The following is a 17,500-nucleotide window of genomic DNA, read 5'->3' as shown; positions in this document are numbered from 1 at the left end:
GGTCAGGGCTCTCTGATGTCAGGGCAGGGAACACCCTCCACCCCACCAAGAACAGCCCATACCTGAGCTCATTCCTCAGAGATTTCGGTCTCCTGATGGACGACCACCTTGGTCACTGACATGTCTGGGTGCTGCTCCTTCGCCTCCTTGATGGCCTGGACGAGGACCTGAGGAAGACAGAAACCGTGCCCCTGAGGCAGAAAGCAGCCTGACTGGTGAAGGAAGGCAGGGGTCTCAGGATAGCATTTCTCTGGCAAATTCAATCTTTCTGTCTGCAGTACGAGGGCCGCACTTAGGCTAAGCGAGTTGATAATACCCTTCCATCCCCAATCCTGCAGAGGGAGGCTCCGAGACACAGAGACAGTGAAGGCCAGAGCTGTCTTTAAGGAATCACAAACAGATGTCAGGGGTGACACCTGCCTGCTGGGGGGCTCTGGGAGGATTCACTCAAGAACTGAGTCTGAAGGACAAAGCAAAATCTGTGTTCCAGGAAATTCAGAACGGAAGAGGGAAATAAAGAAGCATGCTACAAAAAAGACGAGATCTCTTCGGCTACTGGAGAGGGAAATAAACAAGGAAGAGTGGGATGGCCTATTACATGCCATTCGTTGGCATAAGCACATTATTATTATTATTATTATTATTATATAATCTTCATTTTTAAATTTTAATTTTTTTAAGATTTTATTTATTTGACAAAAAGAGCACAAGTAAGGGGAGCAGCCAAGGGACAGGGGAGCCTGATATGGGGCTCAATCCCAGGACTCTGGGATCATGACCTGAGCTGAAGGCAGATGCTTCACCAACTGAGCCACCCAGGCGCCCCTATATACTTAATCTTCAGAACAACTAAATGAATTAGGGTAGTAGCACTGTTTCCACTTTTTAAAAAATTTATTCATTTGTCAGAGAGAGCACAAGCAGGCAGAGCAGCAGGCAGAGGCAGAGAGAGAAGCAGGCTTCCTGCTGAGTAAGGAGGCTGATGCGGAACTCAATCCCAGGACCCTGGGATCATGACCCGGGCTGAAGGCAGTCGCTTAACTGACTGAGCCACCCAGGCATGGTCCCTCACCACCACCACCCCTTTTTTTTTAAGATTATCTATTTATTTGACAGACAGAGATCACACGTAGGCAGAGAGGCAGGCAGAGAGAGGAAGGGAAGCAGGCTCCCTACTGAGCAGAGAGCCCGATGTGGGGCTGGATACCAGGACCCTGGGATCATGACCTGAGCCGAAGGCACCTCCACGTTTTTTTAAAAGTAAACTCTGCACGAGTGTGGGGCTCAAACTCATGACCCCGAGATCAAAAACTGCAGGCTCCACTGACTGAGACAGCCAGGTACCCCTCATTGTTTCCATTTTATAGGCAAGGAAACTGAGGTTCAGTGGGTAAATAAAGAGGTTAATGTTTCACAGCTTGTAAGTAATGCAGCAGGGATTTTTGCTTAAATCTATAAGGCTTTCTTCTTCACTACACTGTCCTGTAGTTTCAGGGAGACCCTGTACTAGCATCTGGAGGAGTTTCAATAATTTTAGGAAAGCTAAATGATGCCTAGGGAAAGTCAGAGCAAGGACACCACTTATCTCATTGCATGGCAAGTCTCTGAGCCTCCAGCTCACAGAACCAAGGTGGAAGAACCTTTGCGAATGGTGACATGGGGATTCTCAAGATGCCCTTCCATCAAGAAAGACACTGGCTAGATCTGACCACCTGACAGCTGACTCTGGCTCTTAAGAACTACCCCTAAGAGGAACAAGCAAAGAAGGGAAACTCTCTTGGTCTCTCGGCTCCATGAAAGCCATTCTTAAAACTGCTTCCCCTTGGGGCGCCTGGGTGGCTGAGTTGTTAAGCGTCTGCCTTCAGTTCAGGTCATGATCCCAGGGTCCTGGGATCAAGCCTCGTATCAGGCTCCCTGCTCAGTGGGAAGTCTGCTTCTCTCTCTCCCACTCCCCCTGCTTGTGTTCCCTCTCTTGTTTTGTCTCTCTTTGTCCAATAAATAAATAAAATCTTAAAAACAAAACAAAAAAACCTTGCTATCTCTTTATAGCCCTGGTCATTGTCCCTGATCCTTTTTGCCCAACACACCTGCTCATGAGTCAAGGTCTTACACCTTTCTCTCAATGAAAGCCTGCATCACATGATTTCTTGCTTAAAGTGCGTCCCCACCCATCCAGAGTACACCACATCTAGCCTTCCTGTAGCCCTCACACCCAGGAGAACTGAGGGACACAGGAGCATCTCTCTGAGCTATCAAGTGTGTTTGTCACAACCACCCTGAAAGAAACTTATGATTATCTTAATTTTACAGGTGGCAAAACTATAGCTCAGAGAAGTAAAATAACTTGCTCAAGGGCACACAACCAATAAGTTGTGGAATCTAGAGTCAACCCAAGGCTGTGTCACTCCAAACCCAAACACCTTCTGGTCCCTATGGCCCTTGCTGTCTAGCACCAACTGAGCACACAGCAGGGGCTCAGATCGACCCCACCAAGGAGGTGGGCGCAGGCTGGTAGCACAGCAGGATCTACTGAGCTGGGGCCAAGAGGCTGCAAGGCCTCTCACTTGGGCTTTGCAGCCTTGTTGCCGGGACCCTGAGCCTGCATTCCTAGCAGGGAGTCTCAGCCTTGCTACCAAGGGAACTGCCAGCAGTGAGGCTCAGGTTTCTTTTTTTTTTTTTAAGGCACTCAACATATCAGCATAAAGGCCATGGAATTATTGCTCCAGCACTGCTGTCAATGATTCCAGAAGCATTTGCATGCAGTCCCTTCCACCCCCTCTTCTCTGCAGCTTTACTGTTCTAACCTCTCCCAGCAGAGAACTGGGAGCATTAATTCTGACCTTATTATTTGCTAATTGCTTGCAGCACACAATTAGCACCTAATTAATATAGAAACATAGAGTTTTAGTGTTCAGAAGGGCCCAGAAATTACCTAGATCAACCTACTCTCTTTTAAGGGACAAAAAAGAATCAGAGGTAGTGTGGTTTGCCCAAGGTCACACAGTAAGTTAGCGACAGATCTAGGACAGGCTTGAAGTCAAGACTCCTGTTTGCATGCAGTCCACCTCACTCTGCTTCCCTCGCCTCCTCTGCCCTACAGCCCTCTGCAGGCAAGGCTCACCCCTTCCCTCTGTCTTGCTATCTTCTTCCGTCCCCAGCACAGGTTTTAAGTGCACACTATCCGCTGGACAGCAACAGCTCCGCCCACCCAGAGCCCACCATGTACCTCACACCACACAGCCCATTTCCCACGATTCTCATAACAACTTAGAGAGAAAGTTGCCATAATGCCCATCTTAAAGATAGGGAAATCGAGGCCTAGGAAGTTAAGAGCTAGAATATGGGGAGACCTAGGATTTGAACCCAAGCCCTTTGAGTCTAAGGCCTATTTTCTTTCTATTACACTTCACGCTTCCCCCACCTAGAGCCCCCATCCCACAGGCCTCCATGGTCTGATTCCCTTCGCCCTTCCCATTTAGGTGTTAGAGTAGCCCAGGGGGTTTCTGGGGATGAAGCTGGCAGAGGCACCTTCTGAAAGCCAACTCCTGTATCTATCCCTCTTCCTGCCCAGGGACCCATGCTAAATCCGTGCTCCTCGGCAGTCTCACCTGGTCGTGGTCAATATCGGCATCTCCTGTGATCACGATTCTCTTCTCAATCCGGGTCTCTGAAATCCCACCTTTTACGGTCTGAAACCAAACAGAGGAGGTCACATGAGAAAGAAAGGAAAACAAACGGTAAAAAATTATTCCGAAAGCTCTACTTCAAAATTTCATCTGCTGCTGGGTACTGTGTAGAACCACGTTCTTACCCACTTGTTCAAATTCTTGGCTGTGCCTGCTAAAATGAGCACACCTCTACTCCTGCAGATTGCTAAAATCTTTAATAAGAAAAACGGAAAGCCACAAATCTCTATTTATTTTTCCCTTTTTCTTCCTCCTAAACATCACAGAAATTCAGTGAGTAAACAAAACAGGTGTTTCGGGGCGCCTGGGTGGCTCAGTGGGTTAAAGCCTCTGCCTTCGGCTCAGGTCATGATCCCAGGGTCCTGGGATCGAGCCCCGCATCGGGCTCTCTGCTCCGCAGGGAGCCTGCTTCCTCCTCTCTCTCTGCCTGCCTCTCTGCCTACTCGTGATCTCTCTCAAGTAAATAAATAAAATCTTTAAAAAAAAAAAAACAAAAAACAGGTGTTTCTTTTTGCTCCTTTCCTGTACATTTGATTATTTTCAAGAGGAAATTGGGAAGACTGTGAACAAAAATGTCACACAGCTTGAAACTGGCCTCTTTTTTTTTTTTTTTTTTTAAGATTTTATTTATTTATTTATTTGACAGACAGAGACCACAAATAGGCAGAGATGCCAGCAGAGAGAGGAGGAAGCAGGCTCCTCGCTAAGCAGAGAGCCCGATGCGGGGCTCGATCCCAGGACCCCAGGATCACGAGCTGAGCCGAAGGCAGAGGCCTTAACCCACTGAGCCACCCAGGCGCCCCGAAACTGAGCTCTTTATTTTCAAGCACTTTCATATCACTGATATCAAAAGACCCTTAAATAATCCCCTCAGGGCGGGTAGGTTTCCCTAATTGACAGATGAGGATAACCAAGGTCTAGACACATTAAGTAACCAGCTCCTAATTATCTGTATATTGATAACAGAGCTTGGTCAGAAATCAAGGTTTTTTACTTACAAGAAAATAGATTTCCCTCAGTGCTGCAGCAAACATGGACTGTCTCTGATTTCCAGGGAGTAGTTCCAATTTTAGATAATTTTTCCTGCTTGTTCCCATAAACAATATTCTAATAATTCCAGTATTTCAGCATGCAAACTGTAGTTCTCCTGGCCTTGATACTGGACATTATAAAAACTCTTTCTTTTTAAAGATTTTATTTATTTGACAGACAGGCACATAGCAAGAGAAGGAACACAAGCAGGGGGAGAGGGAGAGGGAGAAGCAGCCTCCCTGCCAACCAGGGAGCCCAATGTGGGGCCTGACCCCAGAATCCTGGGATCATGACCTGAGCCGAAGGCAGCCGCTTAACCAACTGAGCCACCCAGGCGCCCCAATATAAAAACTCCTGAGTTCTGATTTTTGACTTAGAAATTATAGTTGTATAATAATACCAATGACACCTGTCCTTAAACTGACTTTTTCAACTTACCTTCACAGCCAGATAGGGGAGTGACCAGAGAGACAGGAGGATGTGTAGATAACAACCACACGTGGCTTTATGAGACTACTAACTAGGCAAGGGTGCCCCCAGGGTGCCCCTAGCTTTACTGCTGGGGAAGCAGCAGGGCTTTTCCACCTGTGACAGTTGGAATCATTTGGCTCAGTAGGGATGGAGCTGAAAACCCTTGCTTCTAGACCAGGGTCCTTGTTGCAGAGAGGGAGCAAACTTGGCATGCCACTGAATTCCAGAAGGAAGTTCTAACTGGTCTGTTACCTTGGTAATCTGAGTTGTGGTTGTGCTGCTTGTGGTCTCAGATGTGATGGTCTGAGCTGTCAGCAGGACTCCTGGGTCCAAGTCCCCATTGCTGTCGTCAGTCTGCAGAAAAAAAATGCAACTCATCACCATGCCTCTCAGGAAGCCTATGGGCAAATGTGGTAGGAGGCGGCTTCACTCTTCAGCTGTACATTCTAAAGCAAAAACCTGATTCCCTTACAGCGATTACTTCATAAAGAAAACAATCCCCTGGCAGCAAGCCTCCTAAGAATGCTGGATGGGGTCAGTTTCCCTACCACAAGGTCAATGACAGAAGCGGGTCAGAAAGGGGAGGCAGGACTACAGCCACAGGTCCAACAGGAGTGGCAATGGCTACCCACGCGTGTACAACATTTTAGAGTTCACAATGGCCTTTCAAAACACTGTCTTTTTTGATGCCCACACAAGCCCTGTGTAATAATTAGTAAAGGCAGAAACTGATTAGCACTCCCTGGTAAGAAAACTCAGGCCCAGAGAAGGCAGATGACTTGCTCAAGGACTCAAAACTTGTAAGTAGAAGTTGTCCACTCTACAAACCAGAAACTCTTTACACACCACCCAAGGCAGGAAAAGTATGAACTCTTGTGTGCAAAGGCGTGGGTAGGTTTTGAATCATAGAGTGGAACTTTCCAGAAAGGACCGGGAAATGTCCTTGCCAGGGCTCAAGGGGCCAGGGAATCTTAGGTTGTCTTCTTTGAAGACTGAGAGGGGAGCCTGGAACCAAGGAGGTAGGAAATGTCCCTTTAAGACAACACCATGGAGGAAACCTACATGATACTCTCAGTGACATTTCTGACAACAAAACTATTACTGAATGGACTATCCTGATTAGGGAGCATTTTAAAGTATTTAGAATGCTGCGCTTTGCAACTAATCTATACAGAGAACAAGGGCTGGGGTGACTTACTGTTCCTCTAGAGGTTGCCATATTATGACCAAAATGATTGTATAATGATCAGGCTGAGAATGGACACTAGCAAAAGGGAAGAGAGATGGTTATCAGCAGCCACTAGGCTGGTAGCAGGATTCAGAGCTGCTGACAGTCCCATGACTGGGAGGGAAACAGAATTAGAGTAGGAGGATGGGGGCTGCCCAGCGCCAATGTGCTGGCTAGAATATATGACCGGTTGGTTCCAGGATTGTACACAGGCTCAGAAGAAATTTAGAGAATTGCAGTTCTTTTCAAAAAGAACCTGCAGTTAAAAAAGTGTTACATTACTATCTTTTCCTACCCTCTTTATAAAGTCATCTGTATTATAAGCAGAGGCTTCCAAACTTTTTCTGAGCAGAACCATATTTCACTGAGGCAAAATGTTACAATATGTGGGGGTGGGAGATAGGAGGAGCAGAAGAGAATTAGGAAGAAAAGATTCTCTGGCTGAGTTCCTTTCCAGGTAAGAATCTAGACCAAAGAGAGGAGACAGGATGGGGACACCAAAGCCTTACATGCATGCCAGCATCACGACAGCTAGATGACTGGCAAGTTCACTAACACTTTCTTCAGTGAAGACCCACCTATCTACTTTAGATTCAAACTCAAGGAATCTTTATTGTACTCCTACTATGTGCCAAGCACAGGATGCAACTCAATTCTACCTCCCAATATCTGAAGTGGGTACTATTACTATCCTTGCTGTAGAGTTGGTCCAGAGAAGTTAAATAATTGGTCAAGGCTCTATAGCTAATCAGTGTTTGAACTAGAATTTAGGGCAAGACAATTCTTGTCTGAAGACGGAGGTTTGGGTCCCAGCTCAGACATAAGTAGCGATGGGCTCCTGGGCGAGCCCTTCTGACTCTCTGAGCTTTAGTCCTCTCACTTGTAACAGCCAGTTCTGTAATTCGGCCCTGCCCCCACCGTGGCATTGTTGTGAAGATCTAAACAGACTGTAGAAGTAAAAGTACTTTCTACATCATTATAAGAATATAAATTTGGGGCGCCTGGGTTACTCAGTGAGTTAAATCTCTGCCTTCGGCTCAGGTCATGATCTCAGTGTCCTGGAATCGAGTCCCGCATTGGGTTCTCTGCTTGGCGGGGAGCCTGCTTCCTCCTCTCTCTCTCTCTGCCTGCCTCTCTGCCTACTTGTGATTTCTCTCTGTCAAATAAATAAATAAAATCTTGGGAAAAAAAAATAAATTTGTGTGCCAGGAGGGCTAAACCTTTTTTTTTTTTTTTAAGATTTTATTTTTATTTTATTTGACAGAGAGAGATCACAAGTAGGCAGAGAGGCAGGCAGAGACAGAGGGGGAAGCAGGCTCCCTGCTGAGCAGAGAGTGCGATGCGGGGCTCGATCCCAGGACACTGAGATCATGACCTGAGCCAAAGGCAGCGGCTTAATCCACTGAGCCACCCAGGCGCTCCGGGCTAAACCTTTTTGAAGAGCTCCACCTCTACTAAAATGGGGAGTCTATCATATTTCCCTACCTCCCACTGACTCCCTTATTCCCTGCTGTCTCTGAAGAAGTGGAAAATGGACGAGATGTTGTTATGATTTCTGACTTAGACTCTTCCCACATGTGAACTCTCTTCTTTGACCCTGTAACCAATGTTTCCTCAAAATGATGCTGTGGCTTTGACAGTTGTTTATAAAGTTAAACATCCATTTATCCTAGGGCCCAGCAATTTCACTCTTAGGTGTTTACCCAAGAGAAGTGAAAACACGTGTCTACAATGACTTGCACATGAATGTTCACAGAAGCTTTATTCACATTTGCTCCAAACGGAAGCAGCTCAAGTATCCATCAACAAAGGAAAGGATAAACAAATTGTGTTACACTCATATAATGGGATACTAGTCAACAACAATAAAAAAGTAAACTACAGATTCTTATAACTTAGATGAGTCTAAGAAAAACATGTTGGAACACAAAAGTGTTTTACTGGATACTTCCATATATATGGCGTCCAAGAACAGGCAAACCTAAGCTGTGGTTATGGAAATCAAAGCAGTGGCTGCCTGGAGGGGCAGAGAGTAACTAGAATAAGGCTACGAAGAAAGTTTCAGGGGCAATGGAAGTTATCCCAAATGTGTCTTGGTTACACAGGTATATACAAATGTGTCAAAATCAATCAAATGGGGGGCACCTGGGTGACTCGGTTAAGTGTCTGCTTTGGGCTCAGGTCATGACGCAGGGTCCCGGGATTGAGCCCCAGGTGGGACTCCCTGCTCTGTGGAGAGCCTGCTTCTCCCTCTCCCTCTACCTACTGCTCCACGGGCTTAAAATCTTAAAAAAAAAAAAAAAAAAAAAAAAAAAAAAAAAAAAAAAAAAAAAAGGTAGGCATCATTTAAAAAAAGTCAATCAAATGGAATACTTAAAAACTACACATCCCTGTATATAGATAAGCTTGACCTCAAGCATGCACACACGTACATATACACAAACAGTAAAATCCTGTTCTGGCTCCCTGTCTCCTCTGACACGTTCCCCAAAGTATGGGAACTGTAAAATAACTTAAAAAAAAAAAAAAAAAAAAAGTTCCTGGGCTAACCTGTTTGGCAAGATAATAAGAACAGGAGCAGAAATAGTTATAGGTAAATAAATCACAATAGCAAATAACTGTCTGGTGTTTGTTATATGCCAGGCACATTTTTCTAGACCTCATTTACACCATACTGCACTGCACCTTTTTATTTACCAGTTTATCCTACAGATTATTCCCATCAAAGGCTTTTCACAGCTGTTTAGAATTACCTTCATTGGATGTACCACAGTTTATCTAACTTGTTCCCTGTGATGGACATTTAGTTTGTTTCCATGGTGGTGACAACTTAATTTGAAATGCACATTAGCTTATTCCTTGCAACAACCCCATGGAGTGGAACCATCATTGGTCTCATTTTACAAATGAGGACAATGAGGCACGGAGAGTAACCTGATGGCACATCAGTAAATGATGGAGCTGGTTTGAACCCAGGAAATTCGATTCCAAAGTCAGTACTTTCTCCGCTATGCTCTACCATCTAGCATGAATAAGAAGTCATCATTGTGTATTTTGTTTGACTGTCTTAGCCCTGTTAAAATGAACTAAGATATGGAACAATATAATACAGTCATAGCTACCATTTTTTAATACCTACTATATGCCAGGCAAATATTATCTTTATTTTAATAACCTTATAAAGTTATTTTTCAGAAGAGAAAACTAAGGTTCAAAGAGTTTAAGTGACTTGCAAAAGGTCACAGAACTAGCAAGTGTTGGAATTAAGATCACTGTCTAACTCCAAAGCCCACCTGATTTACCTACTACATCAAGCTTCTTCTACACTTCCCTGATACATGAGTACATTTAAAAAAAAAAGATTTTATCTATTTATTTGACAGACAGAGATCACAAGTAGGCAGAGAGGCAGGCAGGGTGGGGGGGGGCAGGCTCCCCGCTGAGCAGAGAGCCGGATGTGGGGCTTGATCCCAGGACCCTGGGGTCATGACCTGAGCTGAAGGCAGATGCTTTAACCCACTGAGCCACCCAGGGACCCACATGAGTACATTTTAAAAAGACTGCCTCCTTTTCTCTTTTTTACAGGGTCTACACTCAAACCATGTGGGCTTTGGTAGGCAGCTTCATCCTAACAACTTTCATGCATATGCTACAAAATTCACTTCAAAACTGAAATGTCAGTCTCCTTTCCACTCCTGACCACAGTCCTGGAGTCCCAGTCCCCTTCACCAGAGGCCAACACTGCTTTTTGGGTTTTCTTTTTGAGTACTCATTCGGAGATAATATATTCATGTACAAGCTTCCTCTTTCCCTCCTATAAACAGTGTATTATTACACCATATTCCACCATGCCTTTTTTTTTTTTTAAGGATTTATTTATTTTAGAGAGAGAGAGGATGGGGAGGTGCAGAAGGAGAGGGAGGAAAAGAATCTCAAGCAGACTACCCCCCTCAGCACAGAGTCTGATGCAGGGTTCGGTCTCACAATCCTGAGATCACAACCCAAGCCGAAACCAAGAGTGGATGCCTAACTGACTGAGCCACCCAGGTGCCACCCCCCACTATGCTTTTTTATCTATTAATTTATCACATAGATTATTCCCATTAGAAGCTTTTTTAAAGAGCTGCACAGAATTATACTAACTGGGTATATCATCATTTGTTCAACCTGTTCCCTACTGATGGCGAGTTAGGTTGTTTCCATGGCAGTAACAATTTAGAGAGTTTCCTACCATATGAAAGTAATTCTTACATCCTCAGGTTAATGACGTGCACAACCTTAAAGTAATTTCCTATTCCTTCCTTCTTCAATCCCCTGTACTGCCAATTCCTAGTCATTCGTTTCGGTCTCTCCTGCCCCAGCTCTTTCTTCTCATCTCCTCCAGGTGTCCTCCCTTATAAGCATCTCCCCAGACTTGCTCTAGTCATATCCCTGACTCCAGGCATCGCCTTACTTTAAAATATTCAGCACACAGCCTTAGGAATCATCTTCCAAAAATCACAGCCTCAGTGATGCTGCTTTCTTACCACTGCTAAAAAACACTTCAAGCCTCCTTATTTACCAAATGCCACACTCTAGACCACAAGAGAGATGGGAGTAGCATGCTAACAGTGACTTAGCATCTGTGAATAGACCAAACACTGTACAGACATCGTTCCACTAAATTCTCCCCCAGATCTTGCAATGGAGGATGATACTAGCCCCATTTTACAGCCAAAGAAACAGAGGGGAAAGAGATTACTGATTTGTTTCAAGTTATCCAGCTAGTTATGTGGTTGAGCTAGGATACAAGTTCCATTTGTCTAGTTGCAAAGCACATGTTTTTAATTGGCAAGGGATGCCGGTTCCTGAAAGGGTCCTCCAGTCCACGGTGTGAAGATGAGTCGTAAGGATTTAGGTGAAATCACTCAGCAGAGCTTCACATGGCTGCCTTGTTCCTGCCGTGCAGGCTCCGGCCAAAATGTGGCCTCCTCAGAGAGGATTTTCCTGACAACACTAGCCTCAGAGGAAGAGCCTTTCATATAATCTCAAATTGTCTAACTCTTCATCCAATTTTCATTTCTTTGGCCTAATACATAAATGCTCAACAAATACTGGCTTATATTTGCTTATCAGTTTATAGGGGGAAAACTTTTTCTAACTTTTGGATTTTATGAATTAAAAAAAGGAAAAAAAACACAATTCAACATAAAGCAACTCTTAACTCATTCAAATTACCAATAAGGAAGGAGAAATTTTACTGAAAGTAAACAAAATTTTTATTTAAACAAAAATTTTAAATGCCTAAATTCTTGTGATTTTAAATTTAATTGTAATAAATTTTAATATTATAAATATTTATTTATTTATTAAAGATTTTATTTATTCATTTGACGGACAGAGATCACAAATAGGCAGAGAGCCCAATGCAGGGCTTGATCCCAGGACCTTGAGACTGTGACCTGAGCCAAAGGCAGAGGCTTTAACCCACTGAGCCACCCAGGCACCCCAATTTTTATTTATTTATTTATAAATTTTATTTTTAAGTAATCTCTACAACCAATGTGGACCGTGAACTGACAACCCCAAGATCAAGAGTTGCACACTCATGGGACGCCTGGGTGGCTCAGTTGGTTAAGCAGCTGCCTTCGGCTCAGGTCATGATCCCAGGGTCCTGGGATCGAGTCCCACATCAGGCTCCTTGCTCGGCAGAGAGCCTGCTTCTCCCTCTGCCTCTGCCTGCCTCTCTGTCTGCCTGTGCTCGCTCGCTCTCTCTGTCTCTGACAAATAAATAAAATCTTAAAAAAAAAAAAAAAAGAGTTGCACACTCCTCCAACTGAGCCAATTACATGTTATACAATATAATATAATAAGTTATATTATAGCTGTTACTTATTTACACTTTCAGGCATGATGCTCAAGTCAAGTCCATACAGTATTGTATCTTATACAATCTTCATAATAAAATCATGAGGCAGGGTCCTTTGGCTCAGGTCATGATCCTGGGGTCCTGGGTTGATCCCCAAGTCAGGCTTCCTGCTCAGCAGGGAGTCTGTCCCTCCCTCTGCTCATGCTCGTGCTCTAATAAATAAAATCTTTTAAAATTTTTTTAAAAATTTGAATTAAATCATGAGGCCGATACTAACATCATGGATGGGGGTGGGTGGTGTTTGGAGGGCGGTAATCAAAGCTCAGAGACATTCAGTTACTGGTAGTAACTGGAATAAGTGGAGGATCCGGAACTTGACCTCATGTGACCCAAAGCCCATGACTGCCTTCTCTCACTGAACTGGGGGGATATAAGCAGTTAGATGCAAGACAACTTTGCTTTCAATGAAGTAAGTACTTTGGGACATCCTCAGATCAGTAATCTCTTCTAAAAAGAATTACGCCAGAAAAGCCTAGTTTTATTTGCAGCAAATGATTAGAGACTCTGTAAAGAAAGAAGGTTATCTATTGTGTTTACTCCAGTCTTTGTTTCTGAAACAGCACATCATGTCCTACCTGGGCAGCCTCGTAAGTGATGGTCTTGGTCTCAGTGTGAACAATAGGGACATCTTTGGTTGGGATTTCACTTTTCACAGCGGTGGCAGTATCTGAGATGGTGACGGTTTGAGTCTTCACCAGGGGAGGCTGTGAAGCAGTAAAGAAACAGAGTTAGTTACCAGAGTCTTCGGAAGGCTGCGAAGAACTAATCTTCTGACATTGATCTGATCAAAGTGATAGCTCTAATCAAGCCAAGGGCTAGATCAATCTCTGCCCAAGCCTTGGAGACTATTCCAAGTAGCCTTGACAAGGTGTCAAATCAAGAGGGATATTAAAAAACAGCATTACTGTAATCATTTTCATATCCTTAATGGAAAGCTGTAAGATCAGACGGTTACGATCAGTGATATAAAACACTTTAGACTGACCTTCAGAATTTGAAACTGTTTGCCAAATAGCAGTCACTTTTGTTTGTCCTTGTGACTGTGCCATTACAATTAGGAAAATCAGTCACATTTCCTCCACTAACTACAAATGGGACATGAAACAGCAATGGCACTGGAACACTTTATCCTGGAATTCATTAACTTCTTTCAAATCAATGTCAGACATTCGCTTTGGATTTATTGAGAAGGAACAGTATTTGGAAAACTGGAAAGAAAATCATCACTCCTACCACCACCTGGTGATTAATCTCAGAATTTCAGAAGAATGAACATTAGTGGAGTATCGAAGGCTTCTTGTCCATTAGCTCACCTTGCCAAAGACTACAAATCACCCTAAAATTACCAGTTGATTGTGATAAAGTTAAGTGGCCACCCATCTTAGCATAGGAGATTAGTGCCTGTGAGCATGGAAGCCCTTGTGAGTGGGGTCAGTGGGAGTGGTGGGCTGTATTATGTGGCTGCAATACAGAAATCATTATCTGGGGTCTGAAATCTCAAAAAAAAAAAAAAGATCAGTTGCCTCTTCTAATGAAGAGTATTTGAAATTTTGAGCATGGCCTCAGAACACTAATGGCTCTTCACCATAAAAGTCTCAGAAATTCACCTCTGTATATGGCCCACACTTGAGCAAAGAAAAGAGGAACCCACTCACACTAGCTTCATAAAGATAAGCAGATGGAACTTACCCCCAAGAGTTTTAAGTCATCAGGGGTGAAAGCGTTTCTGGCCATGGAGTTAATTCCTCTGAATAAATTTATTTGTAATAATCAAGGGGTTTGGTTTTATTCTTTGATTCTGAAAAAAGCAGAGAGGTGACTGCCCTCACCACCACCACCACCGCCACCTCCACAGAGTAGATTCTGGCCCTCTCCCAGAGTGAGTCATTAGACCTGCATCACTGAATCGGTTACTACCTGGAAACTTCGAATGAGGCTGGGGAACTGGTTACCCACATGAGAGTCATGAAATGATCCATTTTGCTTTCCAAGTGGCTCTCCTGGTGTAACATGTTCTTCACTACTCTCTGCCTTTTTTTCACCAAGTTGCAGCTGAGAGGAAGCTGGCGATACTGAGAAGTTTAAGGCACTGTCCTGTTCCTCCATTCCTATACATTCCCCACTTGAGCCTCTTGGTATTTCCTTAACATCAAGATAGCCAGCTGCCCCCCGCTCCTTCTCTTCTGTCTCCTTGCTGCTTATGGACAGGGAGCCAAACTCAAAGCTTTGTGGAGACTCCGACGGGGTGGTCATTTGGCTCTTACTAGGAATTACTGAATGCTTGGGACCATCCCATTCAGAGTCAGGGTTGGTAGATGGCCCCTTTGCCACGGCAGCCGCCTCCTCTGTGCGAATGCCATTTATATTCTACAAATGAATGAACACATACAAAAGCAAGAAGGTTAGGAATAAGTAGGGAATACAGTGAACTCTGAGAATCAACAATGATTTTTAAGAGGTCTTGAAAATATCAGTATTAATATAAACCAAGAATCTTAGCTCCTGAGGTAGCCAAAAGGAACAACTGCTCTTCATTCATAAATATATTAGTGGTCTAAGCAGTTCCAACCTCATTATGGTCTTATTTCTATAACCCTGTTAACCTAAGAACTAATTTTGATATGCCTCACATAGTACCAAGCACTTTGTGTTACTATGATCTTCCATGTATAACACATAGTTTTCATACTTAAAAGAGTTACTTTGCCATTCCTGAATACCTAACTTGTTACTATACACAGGGAACAATGCGATTTATGAGCCAATCAAACATCTTCTCCAGAAGCCTGATCAGGTTGCAAAATGTTTCATATCACCAAACCATAAATATCATACTAGGCCCTGATAGAGAGACTAAAGTCTCGACTTTGGATGGCAGGGATTAAAACATCGAATACATCCAGAACAAACTTAATCCAACCACTGTCATGAAATTAAGTATCAAAAAAAGTGATTTCTTTGTAAACATAATAAAAGTGACCCAGTAGCTGAGACACACTTTTTTTTAAAAAAAGATTTTATTTATTTATTTATTTATTTGACAGAGAGAAATCACAAGTAGATGGAGAGGCAGGCAGAGAGAGGGAAGGAAGCAGGCTCCCCGCTGAGCAGAGAGCCCGATGCAGGACTCGATCCCAGGACCCTGAGATCATGACCTGAGCTTAACCCGCTGAGCCACCCAGGCGCCCCTGAGACACACTTTTTAAGAAGATTTTTTATTCATTTATTCAAGATAGAGCATACAAGCAGGGGAGAAGGGCAGAGGGAGAGGGAGAAGCAGACTCCCCACTGAGCAGAGAGCCTGATGGGGGGCTCTATCCCATGACTCTCAGATCGTGTCCTAAACTGAAGGCAGATGCTTAACCAAATGAACCACCCAGGCACCCCAAGATATATTTCTTCACAAATGAATGACCTATTGCCATACCTAAGAAGTAAGTCCTGGAAACAGTTCCTTCCTGGATCAAGTATCTTACACCACAGAAAAAACAGACCTAAAATAAGTACTTCCAAGAGAATGTGGATGACAAGGTAACATCACCATGGATGGACATAAACCTAAAGTTTAAAGAAAGGTTTATTAGGTAGAGGAGAAGGAATTCACATGAGTAAAAAAGTAATATGAGCCAGGTGAAAAACCAACAGGCTTAAGGAAGAAGCTAAATGTCAGGAAAGGTAAACACGTGCATGTGCTCACCAGAAAGCCACGTGGGCCTGAAATTTTGCCAAGATCAACTTCCCATATTACATACCACCTACGAACTTACTAACAGAAAAGGACTCTTTTCAAAAGGTATTCCTGGAATCAATGACACATGCTTGGATTGTACGTACACATGTTACTGCTCAAATCACAAGACACGTATTCTTATTTTTTTAAAAATTGCTGCTGCTCCTAGACTTGCAAACCAAACTACATTGTGATGGATATAAACCAGTGCCCTATTAAGTCAAGCAAAGAGGTGCTGCACTCAAGAACTTCAGGCCATACTTCTAAGCCATCTTGAAACCATCAACTCAAGAACATCCCAGAGTGGTACAAGTTGAATTCAGATTAGGCAGGTCTTTCATGGACTGATTATGAAGATCACATGATCACACATGGCATGAAAAATGGGATTGAGAGAAAACAACAGAAACTGTCTTTGTCTGCAGACAAATCAGAGATACATAAAATATTCTTGCTAAGGATATGTGAATTTCCTCATACTTAAAATGAGAAAAATACCTGGTTTGACTCATAGGGTTCCAAAGATCAAAAAAACCAATATACGTGAAAGCACTTTGTAAATTCTAAAGTGCCATATAAAGGCACTTAATTCAACCAAAGTTCTGAGTACCTAGAATATGCTAGGACCTTATTTACTAGAATAAATTAGTTATTATTTACGCACTGTCTTACTTTCTAGGGCACTTTTCTCACCATTTCTTTTGAATCAGACCAAGCTGTGAGCTGTTCAAAAATAGATCAGCTGGTAATAAACAAATAGACTCTCTCAAATTGTTATATGCTAGCTCTAACACTATGAACAGCATATACAAACTCACTCACATGGAGAAAAACTTCACGGCTTTTCCAAATAATTTTGTCACAAGTGAGAAGGCTGATCTATAACCAGGAAAGTACCTAAGAAAATCAAGTTAAGAGCCGATTTTATACCAGTCTGCTCAAGTGATATGTGGTGGTCTGCCATCAAGAAGCCATTTATGAATTGAACATAGCTTAGGCCAGGAACACCTGGGCAAAGTTGCCTACTGTTGAATAAAACTAGATCAAGCAATAATTTTTGTTTCAAAGCATGTGCAGAGGAGACCGCCGATAAAAGCTGCAGCCATAATAACATCACTTCAACAAATATTTGCTGACCACTTAATACATGTTAGTCACTGGAAATAAAAGGAAAATTAATAACAGTTGGGTTAGATTATCACTTAGAGCATTCTCACATATGGTTAAATCGACCTTCCCAGTTGGCTCTGTTGTCCAGATCTGGACACAGCCAACTACTTACTGGACATCTTCCCAGCCATATGGAATGCAATATGCCCCAAGCTAAACTCATCTCTGCTGCCGCCTGGACCTGCCACCCCAACTTCCTCCATCATTTCTGTTATATTGGTAAACGGCACCATCATCCGTCCAGTCTTCCAAGCCAGAATCCTGAAATCATCTTC

The 17,500-nt window shown here is 43.3% G+C and overlaps 1 protein-coding gene across 18 annotated transcripts in view; it reads right to left on the bottom strand.

Annotated features, from left to right (window-relative positions):
* Positions 1-17,500, bottom strand: part of EPB41 (erythrocyte membrane protein band 4.1) — a 199,325-nt gene that overhangs the window by 3,494 nt on the left and 178,331 nt on the right. For 7 of the 18 annotated variants that reach the window (XM_059136905.1, XM_059136891.1, XM_059136886.1 and 4 more), the window contains 5 exons: positions 14,243-14,692; positions 12,901-13,029; positions 5,442-5,543; positions 3,609-3,689; positions 63-191 (listed from right to left, as the gene is read on the bottom strand). In XM_059136905.1, the coding sequence (XP_058992888.1) occupies positions 69-191; positions 3,609-3,689; positions 5,442-5,543; positions 12,901-13,029; positions 14,243-14,692 (885 nt within the window). In that variant the 3' untranslated portion in view covers positions 63-68. The remainder of the gene's footprint in view (positions 1-62; positions 192-3,608; positions 3,690-5,441; positions 5,544-12,900; positions 13,030-14,242; positions 14,693-17,500) is intronic. The other 11 variants (XM_059136894.1, XM_059136895.1, XM_059136897.1 and 8 more) reach the window with 3 other exon arrangements.

Source organism: Mustela lutreola, chromosome 10 (genome assembly GCF_030435805.1).
Source record: "Mustela lutreola isolate mMusLut2 chromosome 10, mMusLut2.pri, whole genome shotgun sequence".
Taxonomy (NCBI): domain Eukaryota; kingdom Metazoa; phylum Chordata; class Mammalia; order Carnivora; family Mustelidae; genus Mustela; species Mustela lutreola.
This window is presented reverse-complemented; position numbering and strand designations above follow the sequence as displayed.